The sequence below is a fragment of the Poromitra crassiceps genome (genome assembly GCF_964638095.1).
Source record: "Poromitra crassiceps genome assembly, chromosome: 2".
In the NCBI taxonomy this organism is placed as follows: domain Eukaryota; kingdom Metazoa; phylum Chordata; class Actinopteri; order Beryciformes; family Melamphaidae; genus Poromitra; species Poromitra crassiceps.
Genome location: NC_139624.1, coordinates 58,389,773 through 58,412,175, shown reverse-complemented (window position 1 = coordinate 58,412,175; position 22,403 = coordinate 58,389,773). Strand labels below are relative to the sequence as shown.

General features: G+C 45.6%; 1 protein-coding gene across 1 annotated transcript in view; it reads right to left on the bottom strand.

Moving 5' to 3' along the window:
- Positions 1–22,403, bottom strand: part of pawr (PRKC, apoptosis, WT1, regulator) — a 138,819-nt gene that overhangs the window by 12,655 nt on the left and 103,761 nt on the right. Inside the window, exons 4-5 of the mRNA XM_083652536.1 lie at positions 10,184–10,218; positions 3,558–3,681 (exon numbers count right to left, since the gene is read on the bottom strand). Of these exons, the coding sequence (XP_083508662.1) occupies positions 3,558–3,681; positions 10,184–10,218 (159 nt within the window). The remainder of the gene's footprint in view (positions 1–3,557; positions 3,682–10,183; positions 10,219–22,403) is intronic.

Sequence of the window (22,403 nt, the reverse complement as noted above, 5' to 3'; positions counted from 1 at the left end):
TCTCGGGTACTATATTGCTATCAGTCAGTTTGTTTGTCTCTGTGTGTGTTTATGTTAAAGACTGGTCTCGGGTACTATATTACTATCAGTCAGTTTGTTTGTCTCTGTGTGTGTGTTTATGTTGAAGAGGCACTAAGCTAAGACTCTATACACTTTGTACATTGTTTCATCTCAGTTGTCAAATTCTGTGAAACTGACACCACAATGCAGTGAATAAATACATAATTCCTGCTTTTTGCCTTTTTAGGGGTTTTTGTTCTGCTTTAGCTACACATATATACATTACATTACATTACGTCATTTGGCAGACGCTTTTATCCAAAGCGACTTACAATAACACATTTTTGTCAGCAATAGAGCAATCAACTATGGAGCACAGTCTATGACAACTACAAATTCTGAAGGAACAGTGGTACAAGTTTAGTTAAGGTTAGTTTTTTTTTTTTTTTTAGAAAGAGAGAGAAAGAAGTTAGATCAAGAAGGGCCCAGATGGAGCCTGAAAAGGTGTGTCTTTAGTCTTTTCCGAAAGATCGGCAGTGATTCAGCAGTCCTGACCGAAGGTGGAAGCTCGTTCCACCATTGAGGTGCCAGGGACGAGAAGAGTCAAGATCGGGATGAGCGACTCTTAAGCCCCCGTAGCGAAGGAGGGGCAAGGCGACCTGCACTGGTGGAGGAGCGAAGGGAGCGCTGAGAGGTTTGGAACCTGACCATAGATTGCAGGTACAGGGGAGCTGACTGGTGTACTGCCCTGTAGGCCATTACCAGTGTCTTGAATTTGATGCGAGCCGAGATGGGAAGCCCGTGGAGGTCCTGGAAGAGGGGGGTGACATGAGAGAATTTGGGTTGGTTGAATACCAGACGGGCTGCATCGTTCTGAATGAGCTGAAGCGGTCGGATGTCGGTGGCAGGTAGGCCGGCCAGGAGCACGTTGCAGTAGTCCAGGCGAGAGATGATAAGTGACTGGACCAGGAGTTGAGTCGCTTCTCTTGTGAGAAAGGGACGGATTTTGCGGATGTTGTAGAGGGTGAACCTACAGGAGCGTGCTGTCGCAGCTATGTTGGCTGAGCAAGACAGCTGGTTGTCAAGGATCACCCCAAGGTTCTTAGCTGTTTGGGAGGGAAGTACAGTGGTGTTGTCAATGGAGATGGAGAGATCTGCGAGAGGGCAGTCTTTCCCTGGGAGGAAGAGTAGCTCTGTCTTACCAAGGTTGAGCTTGAGGGGGTGGGCAGACATCCAGTCGCCAATGTCTTTGAGGCATGCAGAGATGCGAGCCTCGATTTGAGTGTCGGAGGGGGGGAAGGAAAGGAAAAGCTGGGTGTCATCAGCATAGCAGTGATAAGAAAAGCCATGGGAAGAGATCACATAGGCAAGATATCTGATATAGAGAAGGAAAAGTAAGGGGCCCAGGACTGAGCCCTGGGGGACACCGGTGGTAAGAGGGCAGAATCTGGAGAGGGACCCTCTCCATAAGACCTGGTATGAGCGGGTAGAGAGATAGGAAGCAAACCAGGAGAGTGCAGAACCTGAAATGCCGAGGTCAGACAGAGTGGAAAGAAGGATTTGGTGGTTGACTGTATCGAAGGCAGCAGACAGGTCAAGGAGGACAAGGACAGAGGAGAGGGATGAGGCCTTACCAGTGTGAAGGGCCTCTGTGACAGCAAGAAGAGTATATCATATGTATGTATATCATAACATATATCATGATGTATTGTAGATGAATTGTCTTACAATGTTTTGAGTATCAGATAATTGCTGTATCATGATACCATCATTATTGTGGGCAGCCAATGAATCGCGATAGTATCGCATGGTGAGTTACTCTGTGATTCCCACCTATAATGCACTTGGGTGAAGGCCAGTGAGTTCCTCCTCTGCCAACAACTACAGGGAAATACATGGCTGTTGTTGTACAGAGAGAGGGGGGAGAGAGAGGGAGGGCGGGAGGGAGAGAAAGAGGGAGGGGGGGAGGCTGAGAGAGAGAGTTGCGTGGACGAACACAAAAGGTTGACATGCACATATGTTCAGGTTGCATGTTTGTGTTTATGCCCCGAGTCGGTTGGTGCCAGGAATTCCACGTTCCCGCCGTCAGTTTCTTTCTACTGCAGATACGCATGAAATTGTTTCCATAGAAACCAATCGAGCAGCGAGAAGGCAGGAAGCATAATGAGGCTTTTGTTCATAAGTAGCTTCCATAAATGTACACTGAAACTGTATTAATCTTATTCATTAAGGGGATTGTAGGTTCTGCCGCTGTTAAATCCCGGAAAATCTCCTCTCAGGGAGTGTAGAACAAACATTTCTCTCGGATAATGTACACACTGGCGAAAATAAATGGGATTTTGACGACGTTCCTAGTTCTTTGACTGACAGAAACGCTGTGCTCGAGGGTCGCCGGGGTCACGGTGGTACTTTCTATTAAAAATAAGTTTTTCAAAAGGCACGGGGCCGGGTGACGTTTTGAGTCGGGAGATGTGTAGGAGGGATGGAAAGATGGCAGCGAAAGGTCACCTGTCTTCAAGAACACGGAAGGAGATATTTGTGTCGGGGGCCGAGCTGCAGCTTCCAGTCGGAGACGTCAGAAACGAATCAAAGAGGAAAGTTTGTCTTTTTCCAACAACGAGCCACTGTAACTCAGCCGGCCTGGATACCTTCATGCCCTCGCCGGCTCTTCTGACACTCAACACGCTAACAGGGAACGTTTAGGAGTGGATAGGAGTTTGCTGCTGACAGTAGACGTGAATAATAAAGCTGCTGTTTTCCTCTGTGATTGTATCTAGCACAGGTGCTTAGGGATTATTATAGTTTATCCACCTTCATACGCTGGCATTAATGTTTATGACACAAATTCATACTATACATCAGGGGTTCCCAAACTTTAGAATACCACGGCCCACTTTGAAATCTGAAAATCTTCCGGGGGCCACCCAACCCTTTAATCACAACTCTGATCAACACACAAGACTAAGATGATGTATGTCCCTATATGTTTATTTATATTATATATTTTTTATTTCATTAACCGAGCATGTGAACTTGGGCAGAAGGGACATTAATAATCCATCCACATACAAAAACATTTTGGCAAAAAGATTGTCAACATTTTCTCCCCCTTACTCATAAGAAGTATTTGCATGCCTAACTCTCAACAAATTTTGTTGAGACAAAATGTGATGAGCAACAACAGAAGAAATCAATCCACAAGCTATGAATGCTAGGCTGTGAGAAATACTACCTTATCTGTAAAGGGGAGACTTGTGGGTACCCAATGAACCAATTTTCATTCAGCTACATTGAGCTGAGTTGTCAAGGGACCCCTTTGAAATTTAATTAATTTATTAATTTATTTATTTATCCCCTTTTAAGTAGTATCAAACTAAATTAAATAAAAGTAAATTATATGAGGAAAGGGAAGAAATCAAATTGATTTGTGTTTCTATTGGTAGCCACTTTCCTTATGACGATGACCGACTGGAGGTCATAGTTCACCCTCCTTATTATTTTACCACTCCATCAGGCAGCACATGCAAAGTGAACCACAGAGGGTTCAGCAGAAGTACCTTTTCCAGTTCCTCCATCCTCCTCTCCAGACCTCCAGCTGCCGTGGCGCCGTCTCTACCGTGACGGGTGTGTCGGGGTCTGCTGTTCCCCCCCGCGTCCTCCTCAGACCCTGGGCCTGTGGAGCTGCCACACACACACACACACACGCGCGCGCACACACACACACACACACACACACACACATACACACACACACACACACACACACACACACACACACACACAAATAGTGCAACTATAACGACTGAACACAATCAACAAGTTCAACAATCAACAAGAAGAAAAAGTTAACAAAGTCTTATATGTGGAGAAAATGGCTGCCGGTCAAACGGTCCGACAGCCCATTCAGACCGAGGCTGTTTGAAGCTGTGAGTCATAGGCACATAATGAAGCTTGAATGGCGTGACACATCCCATCATCAAAAGAACAGGTGGGGGAGTATCTTTCAATGAGGCGTGCATTATTAACAGCCCCTTGCCTTTTTACCACATTCGTGGAGAATGCCTGTCAGGGGTTTGCAAGACTGGTACAAAAAGGATTTTGATCAGGTCTCACCAAGCTTCAAGAATAGCACTATACTTCAGCATGCTTATTCCTCAGCTGATGGAGGGGGGGGGGGGAAATGTTCCAGAGGTTTTTGTATGCAGCCGGCGAGGGACATTAACCTTATCTCCTACTCACTGTTTGGAGAGATGGACTCTGGGGGCAGCTGGGAAAGAATATTCATGTGGAATTTATTTTCTTGACGACTTTATTTCAACAATTATTGTCGTAGAAACTTGGAATGAGTTGCTGGCTCCCTATGTGCCAAGTTTTTAAATCTCCCAGGGAATCAAATGATGAGGGAGCCTCTGGGCTTCAGAAGAGGGCTGTCGACACATTTCTGCAGGTGAGACAATGGACAAATATAACACCGTTGTGAGTCAATCTAGCGCTTGTCAGTGTCGGAGGGGGTAAAACAACTGCATTACATGGACTACATTACAGACTTTTTATCAAGTTTTAATTTCTTTCCACATTTTCTCCACAATTGGACTAGGGATGGGCATTTCTAGCAAAAACACTATTCGAAATTCGCTGGCCAAAGTCGACTTTTAACACGTTCACTGCCATTGACGAGATATCTCGGCTTACAGAATCCAACGGTTCACTGCCAATGACGAGATATCTCGGCTTAAAAAAAAAAAAAAAAAATTGACGGTGGGACGTGGATCAACGCTCCCCACGTCTCCTATAAAAATATTGGAGTCAGCGAACGTGTACAACCCATTCCACGGACCCACTAAGTGGCGACAGTGCTCTCCACACTAGGAAAAGCAGAGCCAAAACTGTAGGGTAACGGGCGAGGAAACCATTCTCTCTACTGTAAAATGGATTGGCGAAAACGCTTTCACTTTCGCGCATTATCGCGCTGGGAGCTGGCGGTGGGGGATTCCAAAAATAGACTGGGTGGAAAACACACTTTGAAACACGCAGCATAAAGCCTAGAATCGCACAAAGCTTCATCAAAGCTCTCAAACCCAAGAAACAAGTGAGCCCTATCCACACTCGCTGCCAGGGAGGGAGGCTGCTCAAACTCGCAGCAGCAGCAGCAGCAGCGGAACACTCGCTTGTGACCACCACGCTGAAAGCCACCAGACACGCCCACGGAGGGAGGAGTTTGAAGGAGAGGGCGTTCAGAACTATATTGTTTAGATGTCTGATCTCTGACTGATGCCAAAAATAAATGGTTAAAGTGACTGTTCTGCCTGTTTGATTGAATTTCACAAAACTGCGATTATCTCAGCTTTCACTCTCAGACGCTGAAACCATGCTGTACTCAACGGCTAATATCTACATAACTACTAACTCTACAAACTAACTCTTTTAGACAGAGAAAGCACACATTCTATTAGTACTTTTGTGAACTTTGTGTTCACAAAGTCCAAGCAGAAAATAATCCTCGGCTCTTGTAAAATGAGCCAGAATCCTCAAAAAAAACCTCTGGCAGAACCTACCTACAGTAAAAAAAAAAGGCTGGCAGTGAATGTGTTAATCGAAATTCAAAAAAAAAAAAAAAAAAATGTTTTTTTGTTTTTTTTTGTGAGTGAAATGTTGCATTGTCTCCCCTGATTCTAAATCTAAGGCTTTATTAATTAATAGAAAAAGCTTCTGCTGTGGATTTTTAGCTCAAACAAGCATTGCACCACTGAAGTAAAGAACATGTTACATGACATTGACATTTTCGAAAATAAAAAACAGTTTTGACAATCATGAGTGGTTCATTAAATATTCAGTAGGCTCAGGTCTCAGTGCCAAAGGGGTGCCAAAGTCACCCCCTCTGGCCCTATCCCTCTTCATGGGATTTCATCCGCCATTCATTTTTCCATAAACCTTGCTTAAAATGCTTATAAAAATTGTTTTACTTGCTCAAACCAAGCAATTCGACTATACTTAGAATCAGGGGAGACAATGCAACATTTCACAAAAAAAAAAAAAAAAAAAAAAAAAAAAATCAAATTTCGACTTTCAATAATAAAAGTCGACCTTGATAATAACAACGATTATTCGAAAATTCGAAATTCGATGCCCATCCCTAAATTGGACTTGGCCAATTCCCCCTGCACGTAGCACCTGGGAGGATCACACTATTCCCCCCGGTCCCCAGCCGCCTGCCCCCCCCTTCTCCCGAACAGCCGCCCCATCCAACCAGAGGAGGCGCTGGTGCAGCGACCAGGACACACCCCACCGGCTTCCCGCCCACAGACACTGCCAATGGTGTCTGTGGGAATGTAAAATGGTAAATGGTAAATGGCCTGCATTTATATAGCGCTTTACAATCAGTAGGTACATTCACCCATTCATACACCGATGGTGGCAGGCTACCACGCAGGGTGCTGGCACACCATCGGGAGCAATTTGTGGTTCAGTATCTTGCCCAAGGACACTTTGACATGCAGACTGGGGGAGGTGGGAATCGAACCACCGACCTCTTTTATCCAAAGCAATTAGTGGACGACCTGCTCTACCTCCTGAGCTACAGCCGCCCTGGAAGTACTGCTGGGAATTGAACCCAGGTCCGCGGTGCTAGACAGATTTAAAGAATGGTGGTGAACTGCAGCAATACACCCCCATACTTCAAACAGTAGTGGAGTCTTCCCTCCATCTACGTCTCATTCAACTCAACCATGACTCTTCTCTCTGGTGAGGCCACTGTACCTTTCCTCCTGTTTCTGCTGTAGCTGACATACATTTGACAGAACCCACAGTGTATTTTACCTCATTCTTCCACAGCGACAAACGTTGCGGCGGCCCCTTTGCGCATTGTGATTAAGGAGGAAAGTCCTTGAAACGCTCTCATTGGCACTTGCCCACACCAAGATAAAGTGCATTTCATTTGTCTCTCTCATGGTGGCTCTTCAAGGCTACTCCTCCATTACAGGCACGTGCTTTACGTGAGCGTACATGCAACGTACACGTGCACACACACACACACGCACGCACGCACGCACGCACACACACACACACAGACACACACACGCGCACACACACAGCGTGACTTCCAATAACAAACAGATATATCCACTCATCACAACGACCCCGAAAGGAGGCCTTGACAACAACACCACACTGTGTGCACTGTGTGTGCATGGCCATGCATTTGGTCGAGCGGTATCTCCCTGTAGGCACGCACACATATACACAAACACAACACACAGATCCTCAAGGGTGCCCAGCATGTGTTGAAGCCCAGCCTAAACATCCATGTCCTCCATGCTAAATATCACACCGCGGCCCATTAGCACCCTGTGGTGTGAGGCCTGGGAGAGGAGGAGACTCAGCCAATCAGCCGCTCCCGGGAGCCACAGCAGGTGGGGAGGAGGAAGCAGAGACAGGAGAGCCAATAGAGAGCCAATAGAGAGCCACAGGAACGAGTCCGGAAATCATCGATGCTAACACTCCTGGTTCTTCACTGTTTTCGCCTATGGGATTTTTCAATGGGTTTTTGGAACGATGCTTCTAATAAGGTCTCTGGGCAACGTAAGCTTAATCAAGAGCGAACCAGTGTTTAGTAATATCATCTTCACACATGAGGACCACTTTTATGAGTTTTGAAGCTTTTACGTGCCGTTAAAAGGGCGGCTAGCTAGCAAACGGCTAAATGAGACTACACTGTTGAGTCGACGGGGATATTATACGTCAATAACGTCATCACTTCAAAGGACGAACACGGAAATTCTCTTTCCCTCACCTGGTTCAGCCCGGGGTAATCAGTGCACAGCAGCGCACACAGTCAACAACAGTCCAGGTTGAGTGGTGACGTGACGGGGAAGCCTATGCGACACTGTGTGTAGTTCTGGATTAGCTTAGCACAAGCTTTTTACTTCTAGGGCTCACATTTACGCTTCAAAACTCATGAAAGTGGTCCTCGTGTGAAGATTATCCGGCTGAACACTGGTTCGCATTTGATTAAGCTTGCGTTGCCCAGAGACCTTATTTGAAGCATCGCGGCGAAAACCCATTCAAAAATCCCATAGACAGAAACAGTGAAGAACCAGGAAGTCCGGGACTTCCGCGTTCTGACTACAAAAATACGTCATCCCTGGGGCTCTCTATAGCGACCTGGAACACTGAGAGCAATGAGCGAGCTGAAGTGATGACGTGGAATAACGTTGTATTGTAACATTGTAATAACGCACCTGCATTGGAAAGCACAAACAGTATTCAACCATCTGAGTAGCACTCTAGCTGCAGTAGCTGCCTCTGTACAGAAATATCTTTTATCTGCAAACGCCAACAACAATGGAAGACAGAAGGGAGAAAGGATAGGATGCCACAGCTAAATGGCGGGTTGGGAGTGTTGCTTTCTTTTTTATTGCCGATTTGTGGGCAGCACATCAAGATGAGTGACAAGAGTGTTAAGGCGAGAACTTGACCTGAGGGGGAAGAGGGCGGGACTAACAATACACTTCCCATTTTAAGATCTTTTTTTATGAATCATTAGGAGGAGCCAATGTCCAATCTGGACATAATTTCAATAAAAGTCCAACTTTTAGAACTGCTTTGCATCTTATTTCCACACAAAAACACATTGTGGAGGTGTGAACCACTTAGAAGTTGAGATATTAAGGTCATTTGTGGATCATTTTTATGCTGAATTTACTAAAACAACCCAAAGTTAGGTCTTTCTGTGTTTGCATGTTCTCCCCGTGTTCCCCTAACCTTGCAAGCAAGCTGGATTCTCTCGCGAGATCTAAAATCCCACAAGATACCGCCCCCATCTGGCAATGTCAGGTTAGTGCTCCCCTGGGGTTTCCTCCAATATGAACCGCCTGCTAAAAACATGCAAGAAGATCGCCGCCTGACCAGCAACGACGATGACAAAGATGGCCCCCGGGCGCTGTACGCTGCAGGTGCCCACTGCTCCTGGCTGCTCCTCGGAGGAAGAACATGCCTTGTCTGGGTTAAAGAAAGCAGAGACCCATGCTCTGTGTGTGGCTGCATGCATGTGCTGTGTGGATGACGTGTGACAAAATAAAGACAGGTTTGTCAGACTGGTTTCATCATAAAACATCTTCAGCTATGCTGAAGCTACCCGGTATCTATGTGTGGCAATCAGCAAGCCAACACTAAACTGCTAGATTTTGGTGTGACGTTATCCCCATACAAGATAGAATGCCATGTATTGTGGCTGCAGCTGACCATGACTTGATCATACAAAATAGTACGAGGGGAGAGAAAGAAAAGAAAACAAGAGAGAAAGAGAGAGAAAGACAAAGGGTGGGCAGAGAGGGAGAAAGTGTAAATCACAGAGAGAAAGAGAAAGAGAAAGAGAGAGACATGTATGTACACAGTCGCTCTGTCAGCCATCTCGTGCTGCGCGGCCCACCTGGCAGGCGATCTGCTGCAGAGCTGCAGAGCATCCAAGTGTGGCCGGGCCAGCCGATTGGCGCGGCAGCCATAATTACACGGGCAGATTGAGAGTGTCAGCTGGTGAACTCAACTCGGCCGCAATAATCTACAATAATAATAACTGGGGGGAAAAACCCGAAAACAAAACATCTCAGTTTGGGGTAAATCTAGCCAGAAGGAGCTCTCTGTCTGCCCAAACATCGACCTGCCTGGTTGTTGTTGGGAAGAAAGAGTCCGAGAGCCCCTTGACAAACACCAAAGCAATCTCGCCCGGGCTGAACCCCACAATGACTCTGGACATTTCAAAAGAAATCATTTTGTTGAAGTGCGCTACCTGCCAGCAAGAGACCTACCAGGGCAAAGTGATGGTGTGAGCAAAATAAGGTCCAGATGGCGCACAATCAACCGCTGCTCAAAGCACAACTGTCAAAAACAAAAAAACCATGCTTAGGGAAGAAGCATAATCTGCTATCATATTTAATGACTCAAACTGCTGTTTCTCTTGCTGGACTCTGCTCCGTCGCTCACCACGTTACTTGGTATGCTTGGTATGCTTTTAAATGTCCATTTTATTCTCTTCTTTTATTCTTTTATTTTCCTGTCAACCATTTTATGTGAAGCACTTTGAATTGCCTCTGTGTATGAAATGTGCTATACAAATAAACTTGACTTGACTTGACTTGGTAAGCTACACTCTTAGGATAGTATAGGATTTAAAAAAAAAGAGTCTCACCTCTTGTGATGGCCTCCCCCGGATCTTGGAGTATCCTGGAAAGACAAAGGAAAGCAACACATGAGAAAAGGAAAGCCTCCAGTCCAATAACAATAAGTCAAGAATCTAAATTGCATCAGCGGTGCTCCGAGGGATATTCAACTCTCACACCTGAATATTGAAGAGAAAAACCAGAATCAGAATGAGTTTTTAGCTGGGGTGGTGTGTGTGTGTGTGTGTGGGGGGGGTCATGCGTATCAGAATGAGTTTTTAGTTGGGGTGGGAGGGTCATCCTTTGTGGGCCGTGCAAACTGAAGAACACAAAATGCTCATACTGGGTTGTGTGGGTTCAGCAATGACGAAAAACAACAGAAAAAAGTCTGTCTACAGGATAAGAGAAATTTATCAGGAGTTGCATTTATAGAAAGACCCCGGGTTGTGTATGAACGTTCCTGAACCGCAGCTGCTGAACTGATATATAGATGAGCGTTGTTGCATTTCAGAGCCCTATAGCCCCGAGTTGTGGAAGGCAATCTTGTTTTGTAACACGAGGTGTGTGTTTATCATCTTTTCCCATTATGGTATGATCTAAAGGTTGTTTAGGTCTATAGCGCAGTGATGCTGCAGTCAAATCGCCTTTGGTCAAATAGCATTTCCATGGAAAAAATGAGGTGTGTGTCACAACACGCACTGTGAGACGAATACGTATCTGCTCTCTCCTAAGGTCTTGTGCAGTGAAGGCTCGCAGGTTTGATTGAGGAGCCTCAGCTCTGCTGCCATCTATCAGTGGGAGCCGAGCTTTAGCGGGCGTAGGGAAGCGTCCTACTCTTAGCGTGCCTCACTGACATCTCATACATTACCGCCATCCAGACCAGAGCTGCGGCTGGACTCCCTCCCCTCCCCTCTCCCCTGGCTCGGGCCCGGGCACATTTACTAAGATGGAGGAGAGGAGAGCGTGCTCGGAAGGGCCGTACACTGATCTGGCAGCAGACCTGGCTCAAGCAACACCTGGATTTCAAGTACACTTTATACATTTCGCTTTGGAATCTGGCAGTTTCTAGGCTTTCATATAATGCAGCAGCTGCCAAGGCCGCACTGTTCAATCCTCCTCCACAAATTGTCTTCATGTCAAGAATTCAATCTTAGGCATACAGATGGCGCCATACTCAAATTCTAGATTTGGCCTTTATAACACACAAAGCCCATGCAGGTTGATACAGAGCAGAATAGCCATGTAGCCGTTTGTGTCAGAGACTTTTAGAAAATGAAAGTCTGTCGTAGGCACCAAGCTGCTAGTGTCAGGGGTTACAGACAGAATAGCCTTATAAAGGCTTACTGGGAAGGCCAATGTCTCACATCACTGTCCCAGAGAAAACACTCGGAGGAGGATGTGAGAAAATAGAAAAACAGGGAAGAAAGGGTGAGGTCATATTGAGATTTGAAAGTATGCATAGCAGATATATCAGACGTTCCCCCAGCAGAGCCGTCAGCACTCACTCTGTCAATACCCCTCGCACTATAGAGCTGATGAGAATGCTGTCTATATGTAAATGTGTTTGTTCTCGGTCTATCGTGGACCAGTATAATAGGAAGGAACCGAAGGGTCAGGAGGGCTGAATCCACAATTAGCCTGGAAAGCAGTTCTGTAGGCGTCAAACAAAAACAGAGAGCTCCACACTTTGACTCTGACACACACTGTATGAGCCCAAGTCTCATATCCCGGGCTCAGCGGCACCACTGGATTCATTACTTTCTGAGGTGAAAGTGGACCATGGACCAAAACAACATGATGTCAGGGTCAGAACGTCACCAGGGGCTAGGAGAAGAAGCAAGACTTTTCCAACCCCAATGCGCACACTGCGATACAGTATGTGCAGTCATCAACCCCAAAAAGCAAGATTTTTTTTTATCGTTTTTTTTTCTGAATTTCCCCTTATTTTCTCCGAACTAGGCATCTCGTGCGCTACGCGCGCTCGATTCCTAGGCTCGCCCGCTGCGCGGGCTCACTGAGCTGGCCCTGCAGCTTGCATATGCAGCGCCCTGGAGCTCAACCGCTGTGCGGGCTCATTTGCTCCCTCACCCGCCCTGTAGCTCGTCCGCTGTATTGGCTCACATGCTCTTATGACATCACTGATGACATCATCAGGGATGGCATCACTGATGACAATTAGGGCAATCACCTAATTAAAAAATCCAGCTCCGTCAGGTCACCCGCACAGACCAGGGGTGGAAGCCATCGTCTCTATCTGGTTCCTCCCCGATTCTACCTACTTATACTCCCATCACTTCTATAGCCTCATACGGATGACATCATCACTGATAACATCATCACTGATGACATCACTGATGACATTATCACTGAACTATAGCCTCAGCCTTTGGGCAACATCCTTATTGCAATTAATCTGCCCTAATTAAAAAATCCGGCTCCGTCAGGTCACCTGCACGGGTGCTCTTTACACTTCCTGAAAGTTTCTCCCCGATCGCACGTAAACCGGCATAGAGACAGTCCGCATGTCATTTTGTGGGCGTTCCCAGACATGCGGACTGGCATGTCTGGGAACGCCCACAAAATGTTAAACGGCTGGCGCGCAAGTGGGGTAAAACCGCCCATATATCTCATGGGCTGACTCACCAAAAGACGGTGCTGCGGCTCTAAACTACATGTTTGGGGGTTCTAGAGCAGAACACAAGACGTCTGCTCAGATGTGCGTTTACTGCGGTGGTTAAATCCCCGATCGTGTCTGCCTGGGCTGGGCTATCAGCTAAATTCTAACTTTGCTGAATGGATAGAATGGGGGAATTTACCCCACCCTGACCACGCCCCCAGCCAGGCTGAGGCAGCTAAACCAGTGTCTATGACGAGATGTGGCCTCAACCTATAGCTGTGGCCGGACAAAATTCTTGAAACAAACAGAGTCCACATTGCCAAATGTATGTATATATATATATATATATAGATAGATAGATAGATAGATAGATAGATAGACAGACAGATAGATTGTACTTTGTCAATTCCCCCCTGCTGTTCCGGTCGTTGCTCCACCCCCTCTCCCCTCTCTTGTAGACTAACACATGCTTCCTCTGCTACATGTGCAGTCACCAGCCACTTCTTTTCACCTGACAGCGAGGTATTTCACTGGCAGGACGTAGCGTGTGGGAGGATCACGCTATTCCTCCCAGTTTCCCTCCCCCCCGAACAGGCGCCCTGACCAACCAGAGGAGGCACTAGTGCAGCGACCAGGACTCATACCCCACCGGCTTCCCACCTGCAGACATGGCCAATTGTGTCTGTAGGAACGTCTGACCAAGCCGGAAGTACTGCTGCCAGGAATTGAACCCAGATCTCTGCGCTGGTAGGCGAGTGCTTTTACCTCTACACTACCCAGACGCCCCTAGCAAGAATGATTCTCAAATAACATTCATTTCACAGATGCATTCCCCCCCATACTGTATATTCATTGGCTGGTTGGGCCGGTATGAAGTTTGTGAGATGTTTGAAAAAGGGCAACTTGATCAACAAGTGTCTGTTTAAAATGGCACTGTATATTTATGCTCGAACTGTGTTGATTTATACAGTGCAATATTACACAATATATTTTATTTTGCTGACAGACAATAGTGATGTCTCATTTTGCATATTTTGAAGTGAACTGTTACTCCGAAAAGCTTGCTTGAAGTGAATTTATTACTCGCACATAAAAATCTCAGCCAAGTGTTGGCTCAAGTGGGCTTCTAACTGACGGTTGTACTGACCTCATGTGGCTTTTTATTGGCCCTCGGCCTTGACCAATGGAAACTTCCTCAGTGTTGCATAATGCTGATTGCTTTTGGTTCAGTAGCAGGTATGTGATAGTACCCATTAAGAATACCTTATTTAGGCTTATTTATATGTTTAAATGATGATTTTCCTGCCTGTTGGTATGGGAAGAGCTACAGGGACACATAAAACACAAGCTACAAGTAAGTTGCTTTGGCTCTGTCACTGTAGAAAATATATTCATATAAATTAACTTACACCTATAGCATCTTCTAGCAGTCAATAAACTCAACACGAATGGCGTGGAGTAGGTAGTGAACTAGTAACTACTTGTCTTGTTTTTAGCTTCAGCATCTATATTTCGATTGATTGTGAATCATATAGTTATGATTTTGAAATAGAGGATGGGATGGATGGATGATGGATGCAACAAACAAACTCCTAATAGGATGGATGGTACAAGGTGCGGTATCACAGATAGATTTTAATAATGTAGTCTGACTTCCTTCCAGCACCGAGGGACTCTGAGGATACACTGATAAGCAACACAATATCACTCCTCCGTGGCCGCCGCACAGGCCACAATCTGACATTGAAATACTGCCGTGTTTACAGAAAGCATCCCAGATTTAATTTGCCACATTACTAGTGCATCTTTTTGGCCGTGCTTCGGAGCGCGTGCCTTCCGCCTACGATGTGAATCCGTGAGACAAGGTCAATGCAATCTGTGTGAGACTACTTCACCGCACACAATGCAGGACTATGCTACTTTATTTATCATGCTTGAGCTGTGCTGACAGCTCCTAAGCCCCGCTACAGACCCGAGAGATACAGACAGAGCACAGAGGTATATCACTACAGACCTGAGAGATACAGACAGAGGTATATCACTACAGACCTGAGAGATACAGACAGAGCACAGAGGTATATCACTACAGACCTGAGAGATACAGACAGAGGTATATCACTACAGACCTGAGAGATACAGACAGAGGTATATCACTACAGACCTGAGAGATACAGACAGAGGTATATCACTACAGACCTGAGAGATACAGACAGAGGTATATCACTACAGACCTGAGAGATACAGACAGAGGTATATCACTACAGACCTGAGAGATACAGACAGAGGTATATCACTACAGACCTGAGAGATACAGACAGAGGTATATCACTACAGACCTGAGAGATACAGACAGAGGTACAGTATATCACTACAGACATGAGAGATACAGACAGAGGTATATCACTACAGACCTGAGAGATACAGACAGAGGTATATCACTACAGACCTGAGAGATACAGACAGAGGTATATCACTACAGACCTGAGAGATACAGACAGAGGTATATCACTACAGACCTGAGAGATACAGACAGAGGTATATCACTACAGACCTGAGAGATACAGACAGAGGTATATCACTACAGACCTGAGAGATACAGACAGAGGTATATCACTACAGACCTGAGAGATACAGACAGAGGTATATCACTACAGACCTGAGAGATACAGACAGAGGTATATCACTACAGACCTGAGAGATACAGACAGAGGTATATCACTACAGACCTGAGAGATACAGACAGAGGTACAGTATATCACTACAGACATGAGAGATACAGACAGAGGTATATCACTACAGACCTGAGAGATACAGACAGAGGTATATCACTACAGACCTGAGAGATACAGACAGAGGTATATCACTACAGACCTGAGAGATACAGACAGAGGTATATCACTACAGACCTGAGAGATACAGACAGAGGTATATCACTACAGACCTGAGAGATACAGACAGAGGTATATCACTACAGACCTGAGAGATACAGACAGAGGTATATCACTACAGACCTGAGAGATACAGACAGAGGTATATCACTACAGACCTGAGAGATACAGACAGAGGTATATCACTACAGACCTGAGAGATACAGACAGATGTATATCACTACAGACCTGAGAGATACAGACAGACAGACAGAGGTATATCACTACAGACCTGAGAGATACAGACAGAGGTATATCACTACAGACCTGAGAGATACAGACAGACAGAGGTATATCACTACAGACCTGAGATATACAGACAGAGGTATATCACTACAGACCTGAGAGATACAGACAGACAGAGGTATATCACTACAGACCTGAGAGATACAGACAGAGGTATACAGACCTGAGAGATACAGACAGAGGTATACAGACCTGAGAGATACAGACAGACAGAGGTATATCACTACAGACCTGAGAGATACAGACAGAGGTATACAGACCTGAGAGATACAGACAGAGGTATATCACGAGTCAAACAAGCACTGTATCAATGACTGATAACGCCCAGGTGTGTGTCTGTAAATCTTGGTGGAGAGGTTGATCCCCCATTGATACTATCATTAGCTATGGGCCAAATGGGAGGCTGATATTAGAAGTGGTTAGTGCATTAAATGGCAGATTTGTTGAGGTCAAAGTACAGTTTATTCATATCTGTTTCCTTTTTTGATTTAAGATGGCCATGAAGTGTGTGTGTGTGTGTGTGTGTGTGTGTGTGTGTGTGTGTGTGTGTGTGTGTGTGTGTGTGTGTGTGTGTTAGTTTATTACAATCCCCATTAGCTGTAGTAACTGCTACACCTGTGGGTAAGGCACTTTGTATATTCCGTGCAGATGTTCAAATCCCAGATAAACCAATCTCGAAAAGAAAAGTATGGCTTTATCATGATCTCTTTATGATTTTGACTTGACAGCCCATTAAATTGTGAAAATCTCTTAAGGAGTGCCATCTTAAAGTCTGAAAAAAGGCAGTCTTTTGAGCATTCCCGTCCAGCTGCCAAATGGCCCAGCGGTCTGGCTATCTCTCTGTGCAAAGCCGATAAAGAACGGCCTTTTACTGCAGGCATTCTGTCAGGTCAAGAGAGAGATGCTTCAAATAAGTGAACATGATTGGCATTTAAAAAAACAAGGGGCAAAGACACCAACCAGTGAAATGAGGCAGAAAGCAGTCGCAGGCCCCGCCCGGACCTTCACTGTCACAGGGTCAAGTACAGTATGTGAAATCATCACCCACGTTGCACCTATTTGGTTTCCTGCTTTCCCTCGTCATGGTGATTTTAGAAAATAGTTTTGTCAGCACTATTGGCCAATCAAATGTCTGCATGGACTACAATCAGAAGTAGAGAAGAAAAAAAAGAGAAAAAGGTTTTACCTGGGCATGTAGCCTACCCAAAGTAAGAAGACTGGAGCACTCTCTCAGAGTCAAAAACTTTTTGACTCTGAGGAAGACAGTTTATCTGTCGAAACGTCAGTCAGTCCCTAAATAAAAAGAACGTGCAGACTAAGAGTGCTCCAGTCTTCTTACTTTGGGTAGGCTACATGCCCAGGTAAAACCTTTTTCTATATATGTTCCTCACTGTTGAGCACCAGGACTCCTCTTCTGTTCCAAGCTTGGCTGATGCGCGCTGGGTGTCTCTTTGGACAAGAAAAAAAAGAGGTGAGAATCTGATCAATGATCATCTGATGATTGTTTCAAGTAAGATGAAATTGAGTGTGCTGCGAGGAGCAGAGGAGCTGTTGTCGCTGCTGAATGCCATGTGGTGAGCAGTGAACATTTCCCTGCTGTTCAGACAAGATGCTCTGCATAATCACCCTTTTTCTGACTGAAAGGTGTTAATTAAACATGCAAATGAGCCTTGTTAAAAAGTGTTGGATGGTGATTGTCATCATCGCTATGTGTTTGTGTGCGAGAGAGAGAGAGAGAGAGAGAGACAGAGAGAAAGAGAATGAGAGACCTGGCTGGACCACTCTGGTGTGGACTTGGCGTCACATGAAAAGCAGATCATTCCCAGGAATGTTCAATACGGTTCCCCCTGCTGGATGGTGGAAACAGGTTTCCATGTCGGACTCGCATACCAAAGGGAGGTAAGGCCTGATAACCAGGACCACATGCCTGCAGAGGCGAGGGCCTCTCTGTGACCTGCCATCCCTGATAAAGGTGTCCTGGTAGATGTGTGTGTAATGTGTATGAAGTATGTAGGATGTGGCCAGGACAAGTACAAAGTCCAAAAGACAGACACGCAGGCACGTACGCACGTACGCACGCACACACACACACACACACACACACACACACACACACACACACACACACACACACGCAACAAAATTACCTTTACAAACATTTTATATTCCAAGATCCTTGACAGAGCTTCCATGATCTCTGCAGCAGCTATCTTAAAACAGAGGAGTTATGGTGTGTTTTGGTTGGGAAGTGGGTTGAGGTCTGGGGAGATAGTTACCAGCACCGCCCTGAACAGTTGAACTGAAGTGCACTTTTCTCTTCAGAACTTTCCACGTCTCCACTCGAGATATCTTGATACCAGCGAAGAGGCCCGGCTCGCCCTCGGCCTGGCTGTACATCATAACGGGCCCGACATGGCAATTGCTTGTCTCTCTGTGATAAACGGCCCCCCGAGAGAAACGGCACATTTCTGGAATGCTCCGTCTTTACAGATGTCTAACTGACAGCTCTGTAGTAAATCCACTGACCAAAGTGTCTCTCCTCCTTCTCTCTATCTCTCACTGGCCAAACTGTCTCCTCCTTCTCTCTATCTCTCACTGGCCAAACTGTCTCCTCCTTCTCTCTATCTCTCACTGGCCAAACTGTCTCCTCCTTCTCTCTATCTCTCACTGGCCAAACTGTCTCCTCCTTCTCTCTATCCCTCCCCGTCCACTGCTTTATGAGCTCCGGTTAAGGCGATGGCTGGCACAGCAGCACCATGTGAATGTCAGTTCTGCATGAGTGACAGTGGGACATCTAATGGTTAGCATCTGCATAGCCACATCTGGTCTGCATTGGGCCCTGTGCTGTGATGCTAAGAATAGAAACAGCGGGCATGAATGGACACATTCCATTTGAAATGATGGACAGAGACTGCAACCTGCGCTCTAAATGGATGGATATGCGGAAAGGCTGAAGAAATGTCGCCGACTCGCTGTTTGTTTATGCAGACGATTTGGTGTAGATGGTGAACTGCCTTGCTTGATCCTCTTTTCAGGCCACGTCTCAGCAGGTGCTGTCACACTCTTCCTGTTAGTACGCTGTTTGTGTCATATTTCATACACAAGTTGTTGGGTGTAAACAGCCCTTAGACGGCTGCAGCCCGGCACAAAATAAGCCTGCTGATGCATAACAGCCGATCCATCTGGAAAGCGACTGTTAGCTGCATCCGCAGAAGTGAACGTGGGGCCAAAGCCATTTACAGTACATGTGTATTTTTTGGTTTCTCTTAAATGGTCATTTTCGTGTCAGCTGAATTCTTACAGAAATACTAAAACAGAATGGAGGTTTGAGTAGTTGTTAAGATACTTTCTATATCTTTTTTACCCGGATTTATTCTCCCATTTTCTCCCTAATTGTACTTGACCAATTCCCCCTGCTGTCCTGGTTGTTGCTCCACCCCCTCTGCCGATCTGGGGAGAGTTGTAGACTACCACATGCAAAGTTCCTCCAATACATGTGCAGACACCAGCTGCTTATTTTCACCTGACAGCGAGGACTTTCACTGGCAGGACGTAGTGCATGGGAGGATCACGATATTCCCCCCAGTTCCCCTCCCCCAGAACAGGTGCCCCGACTGACCAGAGTAGGCACTAGTGCAGCGACCAGGACTCATAATAACTCATAATCCGGCTTCCCACCTGCCGACTGTGGCTGTATGGACGCCTGACCAAGCCGGAGGTAACACGGGGGCTCAAACCTGCGACCCCCGTGCTGGTAGGTCCGGGAATCAATCTACCGCCGCCCTACCCGGATGCCCTGTGCTAAGTTTCTTACTGGAAACCTTTGCACTGCACTTTTGAATATAAATTACTGCTCTCTTTAAAGGTGAGACACTCACATTACAAGCTTGTCATTTCTGATTTGGTTTCATTTTCATTAATTCATTTATATGCTCACTCTACAGACACCTCACTTATTTGGAGCAGGAGCAGTAGACAGTCTCTGCACGGGTTCAGATTTATTGAATAAACACAGTATTACTTGCCAAGATTAAAAGACTCATTTGGTAGATAATATATCAATAGCCCCTCATTCACACAGATGAGAACCAGACAGTAGTTCAGAAAGCCGATCCTAATGCTGGCTTCAAGGTTTGATTAATGCGACTCTTCACTTTGGAGGTCTTACTTGCAGAGCTGAGGTGCAATTGTATATGCTCAGAAGAGACTGCTTTGCTGTTAAAGGGAAATCCACCCTCCATTATTCTACTACTATTTATCATCAATGTATGACGTTCACTGCATTCCAGAAGTTATTTTTACTGTATTATTTCATTGTATTATTTTATTATGGTATTGTAATTTACGTTTTTGGTGGACCCACTTTGCCTCAACCTGCCTCATGTATTTCAACTTCAGCTAGTGATTTCCTACATTTCCCAGAATGCCTTTCAACACCTGCCAGAGGTAGGCCTGGGCCCCGTTCCAATACCCATACTTCCATACTATTTAGTAGGCAAAAAAAGATTTAGTATGTCCCAATACATAGTATGTCAGATGCAGTATGCCAAGAGTACCAGGATGTTGTACTACATCAGCTCCTATTTCGGAGTATGCATCGATGCATGCTGCTTCAGCCAAACTTCCCCACAATCCTTGCGCAGCAGGAAGTTATGTCTTCTTCTTCTTCTTCTAATGTTTTATGGCGGTTGGCAAACAACCTTTTGTGCATTACCGCCACCTACTGGAGTTACGTCGCACTGACTGAGCTGCGTGTTCATGAATGAGATAATTAACTTTAAGAAAGCCTTGAAATATGTTAAAAACAAACAAGCATGGTGTGTACCAAAACATGCATATCTTGATTCCTATTTAGATCTCTGACTTAATGTTTTTGCTTTATTTATTTTATTTTGTTTATTTGATTGTCTGTTCCAATTTTGTAAATGTTTAGTCTGAATTTTTTGTATAATGTACTGTTTGTTACTGCCAGACTTTGTTTATTGGAGAAAAAAAAACAAAAAACTCAAATGTGGCGCTGCGGACGTCGGCGGAAGTGAGCAAGAGGTCGGAGTTCAGGAAGCTCACGTGACGACAGATGTAGTGTGTCCCAATAGTATGCATTTTGCATGCATGCTGCACACTACAATCCATACTTTGTGAGGGCAGCGGCAGTACATACTACAAGAAAGAAGTACAAGTATGGGTATTGGAACGGGGCCCTGGACTTGCATTCAGGTTTAGGTTATATGTGGCGGCTGTGGCTCAGGAGTTAGGGTGGGTCGTCCACTAATCGCTTTGGATAAAAGAGGTCGGTGGTTCGATCCCCGTCTTCTACAGTCCAGTGACAGTCCGCATGTCGAAGTGTCCTTGGGCAAGATACTGAACCCCAAATTGCTCCCGATGTTTGCACCAGCACCCTGCGTGGTAGCTTTCTGCCATCCATGAGTGAATGTACCTAGGCTTTGGATAAGGCACTACATAAATGCAGGCCATTTACCATTTACCATAGATGCAGAGAGCGACAGTGATTGTTTTTTTCCCCCAGTTGAGAACAGAAAAAAACACATCATAGCTTGTGGCTGCACTGCATTCAGGTCTATTGAGGCTGCTGTTGGTGTAGAATCGATCTCTCTGCCCTTTGCAATGAATGTTTCCCTGTATGACTTCAGTGCAAAATAGTGAGTCTAGAAACAACTGTTCTCCTGCTGAACTCCATTGTATCTGCACTCGAAATATATTGACGTCACTATAAATAAATCTTATCTGCAGGAATAAGAAAATCACACCACAAAACAACAAAATGGGCCCAGACATATCATGTATGACAGATCACCAGTAGCTGTAACAGTGTGAAAGCATTTGAGAGTGGATTTTTCCTTTAACACATTACACAGTGATAATGAAATGCCCAGACACCATTTTGTTTTTGCATCACTGCGGCACCAATCTGGGAACCCATCGGTTAAACAAAAAAATATATATATATTTTTCCCTCTAACCTCTGAGGGCAGCCCCGTTTCAATGCGGTGCAACAGGAACTCAAGAGGCGCGCTCGGCAGCGGAAGAAAATCCCTTTCCGCTCCCTGCAAGCTCTGCCATTGGCTCCAACCGACCGGCTCTGTTCATTAATGATTTCTTTTCCGCGCCCTGCGTGTCGCTCTCAAATCCGTCCATCGCGATGAAACAACAATAACAACTCTAGCTCGTTGCTAGTAGCAAGTAGCAACTTGCTATACGCTGAAAATGGTAAGTGTTGACAACACACCGGTCACGTTCACTTCATTTTGATCAGGTAAAGCAGTGCAGCATGTGTGCGAGCGCTGTTACAACTCTTTTGACGGAGCCTGCCGACAGATTTTCGATGCAAGTCGAAAGTCTGTCTCGAGAGATTACTGCGGCACAGGCCTACATGAAGCTTAGCGTAGGTTCAGACAGGAAGACTATCTATGCAGGGCGGCTCTGGCTCAGGAGGTAGAG